The sequence below is a fragment of the Benincasa hispida genome, chromosome 1 (genome assembly GCF_027475165.1).
Source record: "Benincasa hispida cultivar pf3 chromosome 1, pf3_genome.v1.1, whole genome shotgun sequence".
In the NCBI taxonomy this organism is placed as follows: domain Eukaryota; kingdom Viridiplantae; phylum Streptophyta; class Magnoliopsida; order Cucurbitales; family Cucurbitaceae; genus Benincasa; species Benincasa hispida.
This window is the reverse complement of record NC_143478.1, coordinates 6188498-6206868: the sequence shown is the minus strand read 5'-3', so window position 1 is coordinate 6206868 and position 18371 is coordinate 6188498. Positions and strand designations below refer to the sequence as shown.

At 34.0% G+C, this 18371-nt stretch overlaps 1 protein-coding gene across 1 annotated transcript; it reads right to left on the bottom strand.

Moving 5' to 3' along the window:
- Window positions 1–8679: 8679 nt before the first annotated feature.
- Window positions 8680–17853, bottom strand: LOC120075557 (glyoxylate/hydroxypyruvate reductase HPR3-like). The gene is made up of 4 exons (XM_039029095.2): window positions 17390–17853; window positions 17248–17317; window positions 9693–10308; window positions 8680–9436 (listed from the first exon to the last, which is right to left on the bottom strand). The coding sequence occupies exons 3-4, from the start codon at window positions 10152–10154 to the stop codon at window positions 8915–8917; spliced, it is 984 nt and encodes a 327-aa protein (XP_038885023.1). The 5' UTR covers window positions 10155–10308; window positions 17248–17317; window positions 17390–17853; the 3' UTR covers window positions 8680–8914.
- Between the last annotated feature and the right edge of the window lie 518 nt (window positions 17854–18371).

The window sequence follows — 18371 nt, the reverse complement described above, 5'->3', positions numbered from 1 at the left end:
ATGTGTTTATGTATCATTGTAGAATCTTAAGGAAGGCTTGTTGTATGCGTATACTACTAATGTGTTGAACATGTTGGTATTTAGAATAGAAGGCTTTGGTGGTGGGTACTGGCAGTAGGGTTAATAACTACCACGGTCATATCCTCATCCAGGTTAAAGAGTAATCTGGGAGGGGGTGTGACACATATGTGGTGCGTTGGGAGTTCCCCCATAACTCCTGACGCCGTTTAAAATTGCATCGGGAGATCCTCTCCCGACCAAACTCCCAACAACCATTTATGCGTCGGGAGAGACTCTCTCAACGATTTTTCCACACTTTTTCGACGAAATGTGACGTCGGGAGAAGTCAGATTTCTTGTAGTGACTATTGAATAACAAGCCATTCATTTTCTATTTATAGAGAATTCATGGGCATGAGAGTCCCTAATGATTAATGATTAAATAAACCAAGATTTTACCATGAGTGCAATTTTAGAGACGCGAAAGCGAAAGCCTATGGGTTCGTTTCTGTAACTGAATAACCAGCATTGAAAATCGTCTTTACATTGGATGGTTTGATGTTTTGATGATCCCTTCCTTATTGACCGCAACTTCTGTATTTATTATTGCCTTCATTGCTGCTCCTCCAGTAGATATTGATAGTATTCGTGAACCTGTTTCTGGATCTCTATTTTAGATGAACAATATAATTTCTAGTGTTATTATCCCTACTTCTGCAGCTATCGGTTTGTAATTTTACCCAATTTGGGAAGCTGCTTCCGTTGATGAATGGTTAATTGATACAAATCACCGAAATAGGTTTATGATACATGTATAGGGTGTAAAAAAAAAGGCCAACGTGAATATTTTTTTTTTTTGAAAGATATTGTAATTAAAGTGTGGGATGGGGGAATCACACCTCAGACCTCGAGGTCGATAGTACAAGCACTATGTCAGTTGAGCTACGCTCTTGTTGACACCAACATGAATATTATCGATGAAAAAAGAACCGTGTAACTTTCTTTGTATGTTATTTGGGAGTGCACTCGTGACTTTTCCACTTTTTCTTGTTGAAAGGTTTCTCTTTATCCATTTTTTTATTTGTTAAACTAGTTAACAGCATTGATATATCCACCATTCTTCAAACAATCTTAAAGTCGTAAAGTTCCTTTGTAATGGTTTGTTTGTTCTTTTTTTTTTTCCTTTTCTTTTTCAAATTTAATTTTGATCATAGCAATTCACTTAGTCGTTAGTGGTCAGCTTATAAAATATGTAATTAGTTGAAAGGAAATTTCAAGCAAGTAGAGAAATTGATGGAAACAATATTTTGCTTAAACTACCTACCTTTTGACCAATATGTCTTTCATTAACAAGATAAGAGTAAATTGACTAAAGAGTATTTATAAAAAGAAATCACAAATATCTAGAGTTAGCACAATCATAGATTTATAGTTTAGATATATGATGTATATCATAAATATATGTCAAGGTTCTCTAATCTTTAGAGTATTTAAGTAAGCAATTAAGGTTATTGGACTATCAAATTTTAAAGTTTCTCAATAATGAATCACGTGGCTTTAAATTTATTGAACACGGAATAGTTTTATATGATAAAGCAATATCTCCTTGTCCTTTTCTTGGTTCTCCATCATTATAATTTATTTCTTAGTCTGTTTACATAGAGGGAGCTTTATTCATTTAGATACGACTTGACTGTTCGTTTTGATCAATTGTTCTACAGAACACAACTCAATGTTTTTGGTTGTTTGATGTAACATCCCACATTTTTTTATTTTATTTAATAATAATGTAATTTTCAGTAACTTTATTAGTTAGAAATTCAGTAATTGTCCTTAGTTGGAGGGCATGTTTAGAATTTTGGATTTGAAGTATAAGTGCGAGAATTTAAGTGTTGGCGTGAAAATTATTCAATTTTAAAATTCAATTTGAAAATAAATGACATGAATTAATTTTCTTTTGAAAAGGAAAGGAATTTAAGAGTATAAAGTGGAATAAGGAAATGAATAAAATATAATTATACTATTTCCTTTTTAGTTATTATTATTATTATTATTATTTAAAAAAAAAAAACCAAACATTTCCTTCTTCCTCTCGCAAAAAGGAACCCTCACCCTCGTTGTTATCTCTTCCGTCGCTGCCTCCCTCATTGCCCAAACTCCAATCATCCATTGTGTTGTCAATTCTCCCTTCGGCCACCACAGACCGCGTCGTGCGACTCCCTCATACCCTCCTCTGTCCGTCCGTCTGAGTTGCACAAATCTCGCCCAGCCGAAGAGCCGTCCGAAGTCGCACCGATCTCGGCCAATCGGAGGATCCGTCCGTCTGAGTCGCCGCCGCCTGCTTCGAGCTCGAACCGGAGGAGCCGCCGTTCGCAGCCGCGTGCCACTCCTCCGTTCAGCCCTACAAACCCCTGTGCCGCTGGTCCACTGCCATAGATTCGTCCAACGGGCTGCTCGAGTTTCTGTCACGGGCCGCCATTCAACTCCAGCTTCCGCTGCCGACTCTTGGTTTTGAACAGATCTTGGATTTAGGTGAGGTCAATGTTATGAGATGGATTTCTTGAAGGATTTTTTACACCCATTGATTATTGGATTAAATAATCATTTAATTCATGTTTTGAATGTTCTAAGTTGTCGTTCGTTGGAATTAGAATTTGTTAGAAGGAGATTTTGGAGTCGAGATTTTGGGAGTGGTTGTTGATCAAGTTCTTGGGGTAAGCTTTTGGGTAGTTTGAATTTGAATCTGAGGTTTCGCAATTATTGTTGGACTGAAATTTAATGGTTGTATTCATATGTTAGGGCTGTTATTTCAAACTGCTGTCATCGTTTGGATGTCTGATTTTATCTGTGGATTTTCGATTAAGGTAAGTAATCTTACCACTGGAACTGCCCACGAGCCAGGCTTTAGTTGTATGCTAGCATGGTGAGTGTATGTTATGGTAAATTGTTAACATGTTGATTGATAGTATGACCTGAATCAAAGTATGTTCTGACACGAGTTCTGAATTGTTTAAATATACAATCGTTAGTATGTGATGGTATGTGTTTTCATATGTCGACGTCTGATCTGCTGGTGTTGAGGCATACTTGTATGTTGTAGAATTACGATGTAAGGTTTACATTAATGTTGTATAATATGATGTTGTGGATTATGTGTATGTGATGGAGCCATAGTACCAAGGATTTCATGTATGTTTTAGAATTGTACGGTGTTGATTCTTAGAACGTTGAGACTGTGTGAATATCCTCATTGATTAGTTATCCCCAGTTTTGTGTTTCCTTCGGGATTCACCAGTTTTTGTTTCCTTCGGGATTCATCAGTTTTGTGTTTCCTTCGGGATTCACCAGTTTTGTTTTCCTTCAGAATTCACCAGTTTTGTGTTTCCTTCGGGATTCACCAGTTTTGTGTTTCCTTCGGGATTCACCAGTTTTGTGTTTCCTTCGGGATTCACCAGTTTGTGTTTTCTTCGGGATTCACCAGTTTTGTGTTTCATTCGGGATTCACCAGTTTTGTATTTTCTCCGGGATTCACCAGTTTTGTGTTTTCTTCGGGATTCACCAGTTTTGTGTTTCATTCGGGATTCACCAGTTTTGTATTTTCTCCGGGATTCACCAGTTTTGTGTTTCCTTCGGGATTCACCAGTTTTGTGGGCATACTTAACTACAATAGGATAGGACTCAATCTTTTATCTGTTTCATGTGCTTATGTGCCATAGGTGGGTATCTAGAAGGCATAGATGCCTAGCCTGACCCCAGTGGTGGGGTTACTTACTGAGTATTTCATACTCATCCTTTCTTATGTTAATGTTTCAGGAAAAGGTAAAGATGCACCGGCGATGGCGCAGCAGAATTCGTGATCGTGACACTGGGACTAGACTTTTTCGCTTCCACACCTTGAAATTTGAGTTCTTATTTTCCTCTTAATATTTAGTTTTACTGTTAAAAATTTATTTCTAAGGATTATTTCTTTTATATACTTTTGTTGGTCTTTAAGAATTTTGGGTACCCTATTATTTGTTTTCACAATTGCATTTAATAAATGTCTTTTGAACTTTTCTTGTTTTAATTAGCATTTATTTCAAATAACTGAACGTCGTTTTAAATTCTTTGCATGCATTTATTTTAGTAACGGTCTTACCTAAGTCTTAGGGGATCGGGTCGTTACATTTGATGAGTAACTTTGTAAGTTTTTAGTTATTTTGAATAGTATAACTTTGTATTTTCTAACTTACTCATAACTTCATTGAAATACTAGTTGATTTGCCCTGAATCCATCTCGAAACGGTTACACACAAGCTGAAATTAATGAACTGTGCAAACACCAAAGCACTCTCATATGCATGCAAAAGTCTGTCTTTGAAGGTAAATATTTCTTTTAATTAGTTGTGCAAATGATGAAGATCATGAGATACATGTCATAGCATGTGATTGAGTTCTTCTACCAAGTTCAATTTCAATCTACCAATCAATCATAAATGAAGCCTCTTAATCTTGAATTTATAACCCGTTTTATTTAAATAGTTACATCTAACTCAAAGCTTCTCTAATCCTTGAAACCTTCGCAATCCACTTTCAGTTTACTAACTTCCAAAACATTGATGGTGAGTTTTCTCAATGGTTAAAAAACTATTATATAGTGATAACAATAGTTATATAATGAACAATAGAATTATAGAAATATATTTTTAATGATTATAATGTAATTATATAAGATAAATTTTATATCTACAATTGACATAGAATGCAAAATACGAACATTGTATTTCTCTATTTTAATCTTTTTAAAATGAATATAATTAAAGTTTTATCATTTATAAAACTTTCACCTTTGTAATCGTTTGTTTACTTTAATTTGTTGTTTTACTCAACGTAGTTTGTTTTTCGAGGGAATATTCATGAAACAATAATAGTAAGTTACCTACAAGACTGGAAGATGTCCAAAGGTAATATGCATGTTGTGGGCTACTCACTTTTGACAGAACCGTAATAAATAAAAAGAAGAGGAGGCATCTTTCACCCAGGAGCAAGGATTGGAACTAAAATTTCCAGATGGAGGGAATAGGGTATTAATACATCTGACAATAATTTAAACGTGGGAATTTATCCTCTAAAAAAGGAAATATTGAATGACTTGATCGTAAATTATAAGATTTTACGATTTCTTCTTCCTCTAAAGAAGATACTAATTGTAGGAAAAATGGAATTTCCACAATGACTGCGAACCCTTCTTATAACATTTGAGAATACAAATTTTTGTTGTATCCTAAAAATGGATTTTTGATAAGACAAGATAATAACTAAAATAATGCAAAAGTCTATTCTGATACATATCTTTCACATCGAAAGATGAGTAAGTCCATTTATTTAATTCGATATTTCCTCATTCCTTTTATATATATACTCACGTAGATATAACTTAATATAATTATATATGAATTAGTATAATTATAAGATACCTTTTATAACAATCAATAAATAACAGGTAAAAATATTCATATAACAATAAATATCAGGTACAAATATTACCATTCTGTAACAACTCTCACCACCTTACCCTCTATTTTTGTGCCTTTAGTGGGCCTAGTATTTCCGGCCATTGCAATGGCTTCTTTATTTCTTCATGTTCAAAAAAACAAGATTTTTAAATATACTAGTGCCGTCTATTTTTTTTTTTTTTTTCAAAACTTAGATTTTTACAATAAAACAGCTATCTATTTAGTAGACTAGATTCTAACATGTGGCTTACTCCAAACATAAGCGATTATACATGCGTAAACATGGTATCTAAGGAAATAAACTATAAGTATTTCAAAATTGAAAATATATAACAGAACGGGCGACGAATGTTTGAGATATAAAATCAATATATCTATATGGATGTAGGTATCTATAGGGAATCATATAAAGGTGATGTGATGTTATTATTTTAGATATCGAATTACTTAGATCTAAAGTAAAGGTTCACATCAATATAGTGCTCGTTGATTAGAGTTACTTCGGAAACAAAAAAAAGTAAAATAGATTTTGCTATTCTATCAATTCCAATAAAATGCAACGAAATCTAGTATGAATTGGCAATCAGAACGTATATGGATAGAATTTATAAGAGGATCTCGAAAAATCAACAATTTTTGCTGAGCTTTTATCCTTTTTTTAGGTTCATTAGGGTTTTTATTAGTTTGAACTTCCAGATATCTTGGTAGGGATTTGATATCTTTATTTCCGTCTCAGCAAATAATTTTTTTTTGACAGGGGATCGTAATGTCTTTCTATGGGATTGTCGGGAGCTAATAAAGAGACCATTTAATTTACCTATGCCTGTTTGAATAGCCTCAATTAATCCTGTCTTTCTTTTATAAGAATCAAGACGATCTTTATAAGGTTCCTCCTCCGAATGAAATTCATTGGGATCCAAAGAAACCATGTCCTCATCCATAAGGTCCCAAGTACCTAGATCAATCAAAAGTTCGATTCTATCTGAAGTACTCATTTCGAATGGTATCCACATTGTTCACAAATATTCAGTTTTGATTTCAAAATTTTCTTATAATTTAATCCATAAAAATTTTCGCATGAACCCACAAATGCTATTTTTTAGTTACATTTAGATCATTAGAACTTTTTGTTCTAGTTAAATCACTTCCATTCGTGCTAGTTCTTATACTGGAACTCTCTCTTTCACTACTATTTCTACCTTCATCACAAATATAACTATAAATGTAACTGTCCCTGTAATTGTGATTACCACTTAAAATGTAACTATCAATATAGATTTGAGCCCGAAGATAACTGTCAATGCAACTATTAATATGATTATTCCAACTATATTTAGTATCATACATGTAATGATCATAGTGGGAATCATCACTCTTAGATACATTATTTTGATAAGTAGAGTTCCAAAAACTATAAAAAGAATTTTCTAGTTCACTTACAAGAGAAGGATCATTGTCAATCTCAAAAATTTGATTTTCAATATCCAAATATATAGAATAACTGCTGCTATTACTATCCCTAACTAAAAAAGGGTCATCACATATGAAATTCTGAATGCCAACTAAATCATCAACAATACTATAACTAGATTGTAACTATCACTATGACTAGGGATGTTTTTATTCATATTATTTATAATTGATCCTTCACTTTCAATAGGACCAAGACTATTGATTGATTTACTTAGCCTACACTTGTATTCTAACTCCCCGTTAAACAACATCGAATTTAACCATCTTTTTTCCATAGAGCTTTTTTGCCCCTATTTACATGGAAATACAATAGATGAATAGTCATTCGATAAAAAAGAAATTTGAATATCTCATTTCCTATCAGAATAGGATCTAAATCCAATCACTAGGATTATTAACTACTAAAGAGTCGGTCTTAAAAAAAGGGTTCCGTTATATGTTATATATAGTGAAGTGATACTTAGCGTTCTCGTAAAAGAGAAACTCGCAACAAGACTCAATGAGATATCATTTTATTTATTAGTTGACTGGACTTAAAGAATTCTCTTTAAGTTGCCTACATACCTTTAAAAAATATATATATGATTTATATCCTAGTTCTATAATTTTTGTTTTATTTAATTTTGTATTTGGATCGATATAGTTCTTACCAATATTTACTCTTGAACCGTTCCAAGAAGATTATGTATTCTTTGCATGTTAAAGGTAACTTTTGTTACTAGAGAAGGTAGAACTAGTCAATGAACAACATTCTTACATGTGTTCGTTGCTATTTCCACTCTATTTCAAACCCCAGTTGAAATTGATAAAAAGATTAGCAAATTTCCAACAATTTAGGAGAGGACCATTAAACAAAGGGACAATTTTCAAGATAAAAGGGCTAGAGAAATGGCAAGCAACAGTTGACCTTATGTAGATAATCTCTTGGAATGTTAGAAGCCAAAGGGCTAACCCAAAAACAAACCTCTTTTGGTAAACAAGGGATAGAAGATGTGCTGTGATTTTGTATATGGTAACGTCAATGGGACCAAACAGTTGACCTTATGGAGATAATCTCTTGGAATGTTAGAAGCCAAAGGGCTAACCCAAAAACAAACCTCTCGTTAAGGATCTTTTTACTAGAGACAATCCTAGTATTGCCATTCTGCAAGAAACTCGACTTGATAGACAAACAAAAGATTTCAAGTCCGTGTACAGCTTCGTAAATGTGGGTTGGCTAACTCTTGGTGTTGTGGATCTATGGGAGAAGAACGATATCACTGTATAGTAGGTTTCTTCTCTTAAAAGAGTTGCAGGTTGAATTTCTAAAACAACTCCATTGATGGAAGAAAGAATCTTTGAAGGGAATTTTATGATCTTGCAGGTTTCTAACAAGGCATTTGGCGTGTGGTTGGACTCTCTTTAAATGCCTATGTCTCATCATGGCTTAATTGTGTTATCTGTGGAAGAGTTTAAATGGAGACCTGACCCTTTTGATTTTAGAATATTTGATTGGAGGCTCCAAATTTCAGAGCTAGTGGAGAAATGGTTTGTAAATCAAGCCTCGTGATGGATTGGCTATTGATTCATGGAAAAACTTGAAGGGTTGTAGGCTAGTTGTCTGGTGACATGAAACAAAGAAGCATTCTACGATGTGATAGAGAAAATGTAGGAGATAATTAATAGCAAACAAATGTTGAGTAAAAAATGTAAGGTTAAATGACTTAAGGGGATAGATGAAAATACCTTTTTCCTTGGGCAGATGAGCCTTAAATAGGTATACTAATAACAATACTCATTAATTACTTAGTTTGGAAATACAAACAACTTAGTTATTAATATAACCAAATTTTATAAATTTCGTGACTTAGAGCAATATCCGTCGATTCATTTGTGTAAAAGTTCTGACCTTTGTAATAAAATTCTCTCCTTCCCCTTTAAACTCAGCTGCAGTGAGCTGCACCTCAACTAATCCAGAAAGGGAGAAACCAAAGGTTTGTTTGAGAAGAATTCCTCCAAATTCTCGACAGCCAACTTAGTCAATCCCACTATAGATTCGGTTGTTGTAACAGCAACATGCGGCGACAACACAACATTATCAAGATTAAACAACTGTTTAGGAATTTCAGGTTCATCCTCAAAAACATCCAGCCCAGCCCCTCTAATCTCCCCTTGAATCAAACATTCAATCATCGCCTTCTCGTCGATGATCGCCCCTCGACCAACGTTGATTATCACTCCATCTTTTCCCAATGCAACCATCACCTCCCTGTTGATTAAATGGTGGGTCTCTTCTGTTAGCCCACAACAAATGATAAGGGCTTCACAGTTGGTTGCAAGTTCATGTACATTGGAATAGTGGGAGTATAGAACTAATGGGTTTTTGGTCCTTGAGTTATACGAGATTCTGCACCCAAAACCCACTAGCCTTTTGGCAACTTCAGAGCCTATTTTCCCCAATCCAACAATCCCAATTCGCTTGCCGCTCAACTGTCAAAATTTTTCAACCTTGAAATTCATAAAAGATCTAAAACATCCAAATTGAACTACACCTCTTCCAAGAGAGATTAAGAACATGTTTGAGGATGATGAACTCAGTGATATTCAAAATCACTTCAAAACATGACTTATACTCCATCAATTAAATCCTTGTTTCGAGATGATTTTAAACCTGAGATTTGTCACTTCTCAAACATTGCCCTAACCCTAAACAGAAATTTGCAATTAAATGAAAACCAGAGTGGACCTTTAATCCGAGAGGAAAATCCCCTAGTGTAGGCCAAAGCCTTTGCCTCACGAACCGATCTCCGGCCGAAACATTCCTAAGAACGTCGATTAGTAATCCCACAGCCATGTCGGCGACATCTTGAGAGAACAAGTTCCCTGCGTAGGCAATGGCTACACCACGCCGTCGTAGGTCCGCCACGTGCAAGTGATCGACACCGGCGCTGGTAGTGACGACGAGCTTGAGGGAGGGGAGGCAGTCAAGAATGGCGGAGGAGACTGAGAGACGGTGACCTGGAATGACAAGACAAGCTCGGGTGGATTGTGCATTAGAGATGAGGAATTGGAGTAGTGGGAGTTTGGAATCCCACGGTTTGAGGAAATGGAATCTGTTTGGGAATTGAGATTCCAGAGAACTGAATACCGTAGGGGCACTTAGAACCAAAACTTGAGGAAGCTCGTCGGATTGGCTTTCCACTGCCATTCTAATTTCTGCTTGCTTGTAAAAATAAGCTGATTGAAGAATGAGAGCCGAGAGGGCTAAGACAACACAAGTTTCTTCGTGAAAATTTAAATGGATGTTTCTTGGAATACGTGAAAGATTATGACAATGATTTTTGCCTTTTCGGGATTTCCACCTGCATATAATTGGTCCAAAAAAAAGGGATCAATCCAATCAAGCCGCAAGTTAGGTTATAACTTATTTTAGTTGATTGTGTTCAAATAAATAAAAATTGTATGAATTGGATTTGTTCATGGATTCACCTAATATAACTCAAACCAACTTGAACCAAAATTTATTATTAATTTTAAAATATTTGTTTTGTTACTTATAAAACAATTATTTATACATATATTGATTTTAATTTTATTTAGTTCTAATATTTTTTGAATAATTTATTCTTTAACAATTCTTAAAAGTAGTTTTTTTGCACTTTAGAAAGAAAATTTTCATTATATAAATTGAAATTGAGTTGTTAATCTTAATTCAATATATGAAATAGTTAAATTAGATTTTTACATATTTACGTTTGGCTTCTTTTTAGAACAAAATTTTAAATAAATGATCCGATTAACCCAAACCAACCCAACTCAAATATTTCATAGTTGGATTGGGTGGATTCATTTTTTAATAAGGGTTATCTGGGTTAAAGAAATTTACAACCCGAACAATTGGGTTGGGTTTAAAAAGTCTTTCAACTCAACCTAACTCAACCCATGAACACCCCTTCATATAACTCGTAATCGACCCTAATTAAAATTAAAATTGAAAATTAAGACCGTTAGTAATCATTCCCTTTTTTATTTGAAAACTAAACTTATTTTCTCATCGTTTTTAACTATTTGTATCTTTATTAAGTCTAAGGTTGAATTCTTGCCCAAATTTTAAAAACAATTTTTTTTTAATAATTTTTTTAAGTCTCGTTTGATAATCATTTGATTTTTTTTGTTTTTTGTTTTTAATTTTTGAAAATTAAGCCTACAAACACCTCTATCATCTCTAAATTTCTTATTTTGTAAATCTAGGGGCAGTTTGGAGGAAGGTTGGCAATGGGGTCGGGATGGGGGAGCATTCCTTGTCCCCATCCCCGATGGGGGAATTTACCCTCATCCCCGCCTTCAGCAAGGATTTCCATTCGAGGATACGGGTCCCCATGGGGACCCATCATGTCCCTTTTTGTTTCTCCATATGGACCTTTTTTTAATTTTTTTCCCCCTAAAATTCCCTTTGGTTTGGGCTTGGACACTTTAGTTGGGCTTAGATTGGGCTAAATTAAAAACTAGGCTAAATATAAAATGTTAAACACCTAATATATATATATATATTTAAAAATCTAATCAGGGTAGGGGTCAAGGTTGAGGCGGTGATACCCTCCCCGTCTCCTAATGCGGATCCTAAAAAGATCCCCAGTTTGAACCTCATCCCCGATCAAACTGGGGATTGCCCACCCCGATCAAGACGGGGCCTCACGGAAAACTTTGTCAACCCTACCTGAAATATAATAAGGATTACTGGAGATCAAATGATTGTTGAAATATGTGATATATCAAGGACAAAATGGAAATGGGATCGTGAAGTGTAAAAACGGTGGGAAAGAGGGTTGGGTTGATAATTGTGGGAAGAGTCAAAACGCTCAATCGAAACATAGGTCCTTTTTTATTACATTCCGTTTCAAACTCATTCATTTTCAGCAAAACAAACAGACCTCTACTTCCTACCAATATTTTCAAACCCCAAGCCAAATTTTGAAAACTAAAAATAAAAATAAAAAAAATAAAAACAACTACATTTTAAAATTTTATTTTTTAAAAAAATTTAACTCTTGCAATTAAGAAATATGTAAATCATTATAAAAAAAAAAAAAAAAATAGACTTAATATTCAAAAACCAAATACAAAAAACGAAATGGTTAACAAATGAGGCCTTAGTTTTCAAAAGTTGACTTGATTTTTCAAAATATTGGTAAAAAGTACATATCAAATCAAAACTTTAGAAGTGGAAGAAGTGTTAATTAGCTTAATTTTTAAAAACTAAAAATTAAAAATAGAGTGGTTACCAAAAAAGGCCTAAATAATTTAATGTATTTATTAAAAAATAAGTATATATTAATTAATATATTAATAATAACTATAGTTTATCATTTTTATATTAAATAGTTAATATAATACAAATATTAATTCTAACTAATCGGATAAATTTTATTAAGTCTAAATAATATATTGATATTTGATAATTAATTAAAAATAAGCAATGATGATTAATAATATTATATTGATTAATTAATTAAGTTATATTTTTACTTCATATTCAAGATTTAAAAATATCAACAATATAAGAGTACAAAAAAACTCAAGTTGTATGGGTCTTAAAACTATATGATATCCTGCGTCAAAGTAAAGTTCTCGTTTGGATTTTTTCCTAAAAAAAAGAAAAAAAATACTTTTCTTTAGTTAGTGAGATTTGAAGAAATTATTTTTTAGTCCTTTAAATTATCAAAAATAGATTTTAAAGAGTGCCCATTAGAACAATAAGACAGATTTTAAAAAAATAGTAAAAAATGGTTGATTTTTTCTTTTTTTTTTGTTAGTAACTCAAAATTGTAAATTAGTTTTTGAGGTCTAGTCAATTCTTAGCTTCTAGGAAATAGTTGAAGTTATTTTTAGTTATAGTAAGTCTAAGTTCCTACTGGTGTGGAATTAGTGGGATTAGTTGCTAACATTGTGGATCTATTTTTAGATTCAAGAGATGTATTTATATGGAGTTTTCTAGAATGAAAATATACTTCCCATTTTTCTCATTTCCCTCCCATTAGTTAGAACACTATCAGAGCCCTCAATTCTTAAGGAATCTATGAGTAAGAATCAGTGAAATATCTCCAAGAGAAACTGGGTGATAGCTACATGGAGGGTTGTGATTATTGGGAAGCAATTGAGCAAGACTATGAGATTGCTCCACTTCCTGATAACCCAACAATACATCAGATCAAGACTCACAAGGAGAGGGTCACCAGGAAGGCAAAAGCTCGAGCTTACCTATATGCAGCTGTGTCTCCCGCGATACTCAACAGAATTATGGCCTTGAAGTCGGCAAAGGAGATTTGGGAGTTTCTCAAAAGTGAGTATGAAGGTGATGAGAGGATTAAAGGCATGAAAGTGTTGAACTTGGTGCGAGAATTCGAGAGAATGCAAATGAAAGATTCTTAGTCCATTAAAGAGTACTCAGATAAGTTGATTGGGATTGCTAACAAGGCAAGAGCATTAGGAATCAATTTATCTGACAAGAGCTTGGTTCAGAAGATTCTAGTTTCAGTACATGAGAGATATGAAGCAACCATTACTTCCTTAGAAAATACTAAAGACCTTTCAGAACTCAAGGTGATAGAAGTGGTTAGTGCTTTGCAAGCACAAGAGCAGAGGATCTTGATGAGACAAGAAGGAAGCATTGAGGGGGCATTAAAAGCTAAAGTGCAGCAGGGAGAAGGTGGAAGAGAGAAGAAGGGAAGTGGCAGCAGTAACTTGGAGTCTGCTGCAAAGGATGCTGGTAGTACATGCAAGCACTGTGGGAAGCAGAATCATCCACATTTCAGATGATGGAGAAGACCAGATGTGAAATGTAGAAGATGTCATTTATTGGGACACATTGAACGATTCTATAAGGAAGCAAAACTCAACAGCAAGGAGGAGCACATGTTGTAGTACAGCAAAAAGAAGATCAACTCTTTGTGGCTACTTGTTTCTCATCAATCACTCAATGTGATGTTGGTTGGTTGATAGTGGGTGTACCAATCACATGACAAGTGACAAAGAGTTGTTCAAGGACCTTGACAAGTCATTCAAGTCAAGGGTGGAGATAGGAAACGATGAGTATCTAGAAGTAAAGGAGAATGGAACAGTGACAATAGGGAGTTGTGTTGGAACCAAATTGATTACTGAAGTGTTGTTTGTACCTGAAATTGATCAAAACTTGTTAAGCGTTGGTCAATTAGTAGAGAAGGGATTCAAAATGTCTTTTGAAGAAGGAAAGTGCCTCATTTATGATTCTAATGGGAATGAGTTGTTCAAAATAAAGATGCATCACAAGAGCTTCTTGTTGGATCCATTCGAGAAGGAGTAGATACCTTTCAAGTGTCAAGTAAATGACACTGAGTTATGGCACAAGAGGTTGGGGCATTTTCATATATATATATATATAAAAGAAGGTATGCACAAGTCTGGGAAATTGATTTTTCTGAGACTTTTGCACCAATTGCAAGAATAGACACAATCAGATTGCTACTGGTTGTGTCAGTCCAGCATGGATGGAAGGTGTATCAGCTATATGTGAAATCAGCATTCCTAAATAGAGTGTTAGAAGAAGAGATCTATGTTGAGCAACCAGACGAATTTATCATACTAGGACAAGAGCAAGAGGTTTATTTGTTGAAGAAAGCTCTCTATGGTTGAAGCAAGCTCCTAGGGCATGGTACAGCAAAATAGACTTGAATTTTGTGTGAGTCGTTTTCAAGCTCTTAGGAGCAAATTAGGTGTTTGCAGTATTTGAGTTAGGAGGAGAATGTTAGTAACTCAAAACTGCAAATTAATTTTGTAGTTGGTCTAGTCAATTCCTAGCTTCTAGGAAATAGTTTTGAAGTTATTTTTAGTTGTAGTCAAGTCTAAGTTTCTATTCTTGTGGAGTTATTGTGGAATCTATTTTTAGATTCAAGATATGTATTTATATGAAATTTTATAGAATGAAAAATATACTTCCCATTTTTTTCATTTCCCTCTCATTAGTTAGAACAATTTGAAACGAAAATAAGGGGTTTTTCCCCCTTTTTGTCCTTTACTGGAATTCGTTGTTTGAAGAAACACACTCACTTTGAAAACCACGCTGCACTATAAAAACTCACGCAATTACTTGCTTTATATATGATATTTGTGGTCCTTGTTTGATTTAACATTGCTCGTAACACTGTTGGGAAATCAGTGTTTTTAATTCCCCACATAGGTTCAAATCCGACCCAATGCATTTTTTTTCTTCTTTTTATTTGTTTTTATTTCAATCTTAAATATACTTCTACCATTTTGCTTGTAAAAAAAAATATAATTAGTTCACAATTTTATTTTATCTCAATATTAAATATTAATCTTTCTATTATTATATATAGATAGTTAAACTATCTATTATAATTTAAATAATAAACTAAAATTTAATTAACTTTTCGTTCTTTACCAAAACTGTTTCTTTTCATTTTACTAATGTGACAAATAAAAAAAATTATAATTAATATATTCAGAAACTTTATAATTTTCTTTATAGTAAAAAAAAATAAAACTTTATTTTAAAAACTAATGGTATAAAAAAATGTATAATTAGTAGATCAAGTATCTCTAAATTAATAAATAATGATTCAAATATTAAGATAATAACCATTTTAGTTTTAATTTTTATAAAATATTTTATAGTTTGAGAATTTTTATTTATAAAACAATGGTATGTTAATTGCACTTTTAGTTTATTTGAATGGTGTATTATTTAGATAGATAGTTAACTTATAATTTAAATAATAAATTAAATAAAGTTACACTTTAAAATGATTGATATTTTAATATTTAATTTGTAATTTAACTATCAATTCAAAATTTGGCTTTTTAATCAATAGCCTATACTTTATATATGTTTCGGAGTTTTGAAGAATGAGTGTATTTAGTCTTCATATTTTAAATTTGTCAATTTAGCATATAGTCAACTTTTTGTTTAATGACTAAATTGGCTAATTTAAAATATGAGAAGCTAAAGTACCTAATCTTCAAAATTCAGGAACCAAAAAGCTAGATCCCCTGGAGCATAAAAGAATTAAATAATTTTCAAATTTCTGTTTAATATTTAAATTTACTATTATAAAAAAGTTATTTTAGTTATTATAATATTAAATAAAAATGATGAACTAATCATAGGTTTTTTCTTCAAAATTATAGAATTATTAATACTTAACATTAAATTTTCAAAAAAGAGAGAGAGAAAGAAACATATTGTGGATAAGACTTGAACCCATGTTCCAAGTTGACAATATTGTTACAATGTCTACATTTATATATAAATAAAAACACATAAATTGTTTGTGTCTCTATGTAACGATCCTAGTTTCCTACTACATTCTAGGACGTTACTTCATGCATGCATAAGCTTAATCGTACAATTTCTTTTAAATCATCAAATTAAAGAGCCAAGATTTTATTTAATAATGCTCGAACGAGCAAAGATGTGAAAACATAATTAAATAATAATAAATAAACTAAAGCAAAATAAAATAAAATAATTTACTATTAGGGGTACCCCTAAACCTTACTAAAAATAAATGAATGAAATTAAATAGTCAAATAATAAAATTGATATATTTTGCATAAAAGTGAAAAACGCCTAACTCCTAAACCAAATTTCAAAACATAATATTATATGCAGAAGCAGTGAATCGTCCTAATGGCCAGGTCACGGATCTCTCTTGTCATGCATTGTCATTACTCTTACACAAAATGCACAAGGGCATCATAAACATAGGCATAGGCATAAGGGGCGAACTCGAAGGCACGCTTTCATAAGTAGTGACACAAAGGTCAAAAAGGACACCGTACATAAGCATAGGATGTGGGCCTGAAGGCTCACACATGCGATGTGCATAGCCCAATGGTACACTCACAGTCACTAAAATCTCATATGGGCATAAGCTTACAAACATCCAATACATAATCAAACGTAAGCATGCAATACATAATCAAACGTAAGCATGCAATCAAGGTCACAGTCTACTCATAACTCATACATCAGTACTCAGACATTAGGCCTTAACATATTATATTCATGCTTCAACATTAGCCCACTATCCCCAGTTTACCCATGCACCTTATCACACTTTATCACAGTATGAATACTTCAAATTCAACACAAAAAAGCCATAACAGATTTCATCACTTCAAATTCGACACAGCAAATTCAGCATAAAAACCCATAACAGATTTCATCACAGTTTCGCATATGACATAAAAATTTCTCAGCAGGCCTAACAACATGCTAGGGCAACCAGCAGTAAACCACTTACCTCAGGATAACGCATTGTCCCAAAACGAGACCTTACTCCGCTCGAGAACTTCCTTCATCGCCGCACGTTCCTGTAACCAATCACAAATTAGGCCCAAGAATCTCAAAAGACAATGGGCTGCCAAAAGGGAACCGACATTTACCCCGAACAGAAGAATCGGCGACAACCAAACTACTCTGGTGTGCAATCGAACAAGGTGAGCGATCTAACACGCATTGGGCTTCAACTAACGACGGAACACTGACGTGCGGTGGACGAACAGAGGCGGAAAGGAAGCTCTACGCGGCTGGAACGACGGAGAGGCTCGCAACTTCACGCTCGGTGGCTTTGGACTCGGTCGACGGCGAATACGAGGGCCTCGCGAATTCTGGCTTCAAAGGCTTCGTCTGCATCGGTCGAGCGGCGGCACGAAGAAGAAGCACGATCGGCGACGGAAGGCGGAAGGCGAACTCGCGCGGTTGATGGCGGAGATTGGCGAGGAGGCGCGCGGAGACCGACGGCGGAGATCAGCGACTGTAGAAAATAAAAAGAGGGGGCGACTGGAGGAGGAAGAAGAAGAAAAAAAAGAAAAAAATTTCTCTCTTTTTTTTTCTTTTTACACGCATCCCAATGCCACCTTTAAAACCCTAATTCCTTTTTCCCAAAATAACCAACAATTTTCCCTTTTTTTCTTCCTTTTTTTTTAAAAAAAAAAAAAAAAAAAAAAAAAAAAAAAAAAAAAAAAAACTTTGGGGTGTTATACTCTTTCCCCCTTTAATAAACTTTCGTCCTCGAAAGTTCTAATCCTGGAAGAGCTCTGGATGCAGTGCTCTCATCTCGTCCTCTTGCTCCCAAGTTGCTTCCTCAAACTGATGATTTTGTCATAAAACCTTCACCAGTGGCACCTCCTTGCTATGCAAAACTTTCACCTCCCTGACCACAATTTGCGCGGGCTTCTCCTCGTAACTCAAGTTTTCATTCAGTTGCAAGGGCTCAAAGTCCACCATATGAGACGGGTTCGTTAGATGCTTCCTCAGCATGGAGACATGAAATACATTATGGACTGTGGAGAGGGACGGTGGTAAGGCCAAACGGTAAGCCACAAAGCCGACCCGTTCCAAAATCTTGAATGGCCCTACAAAACG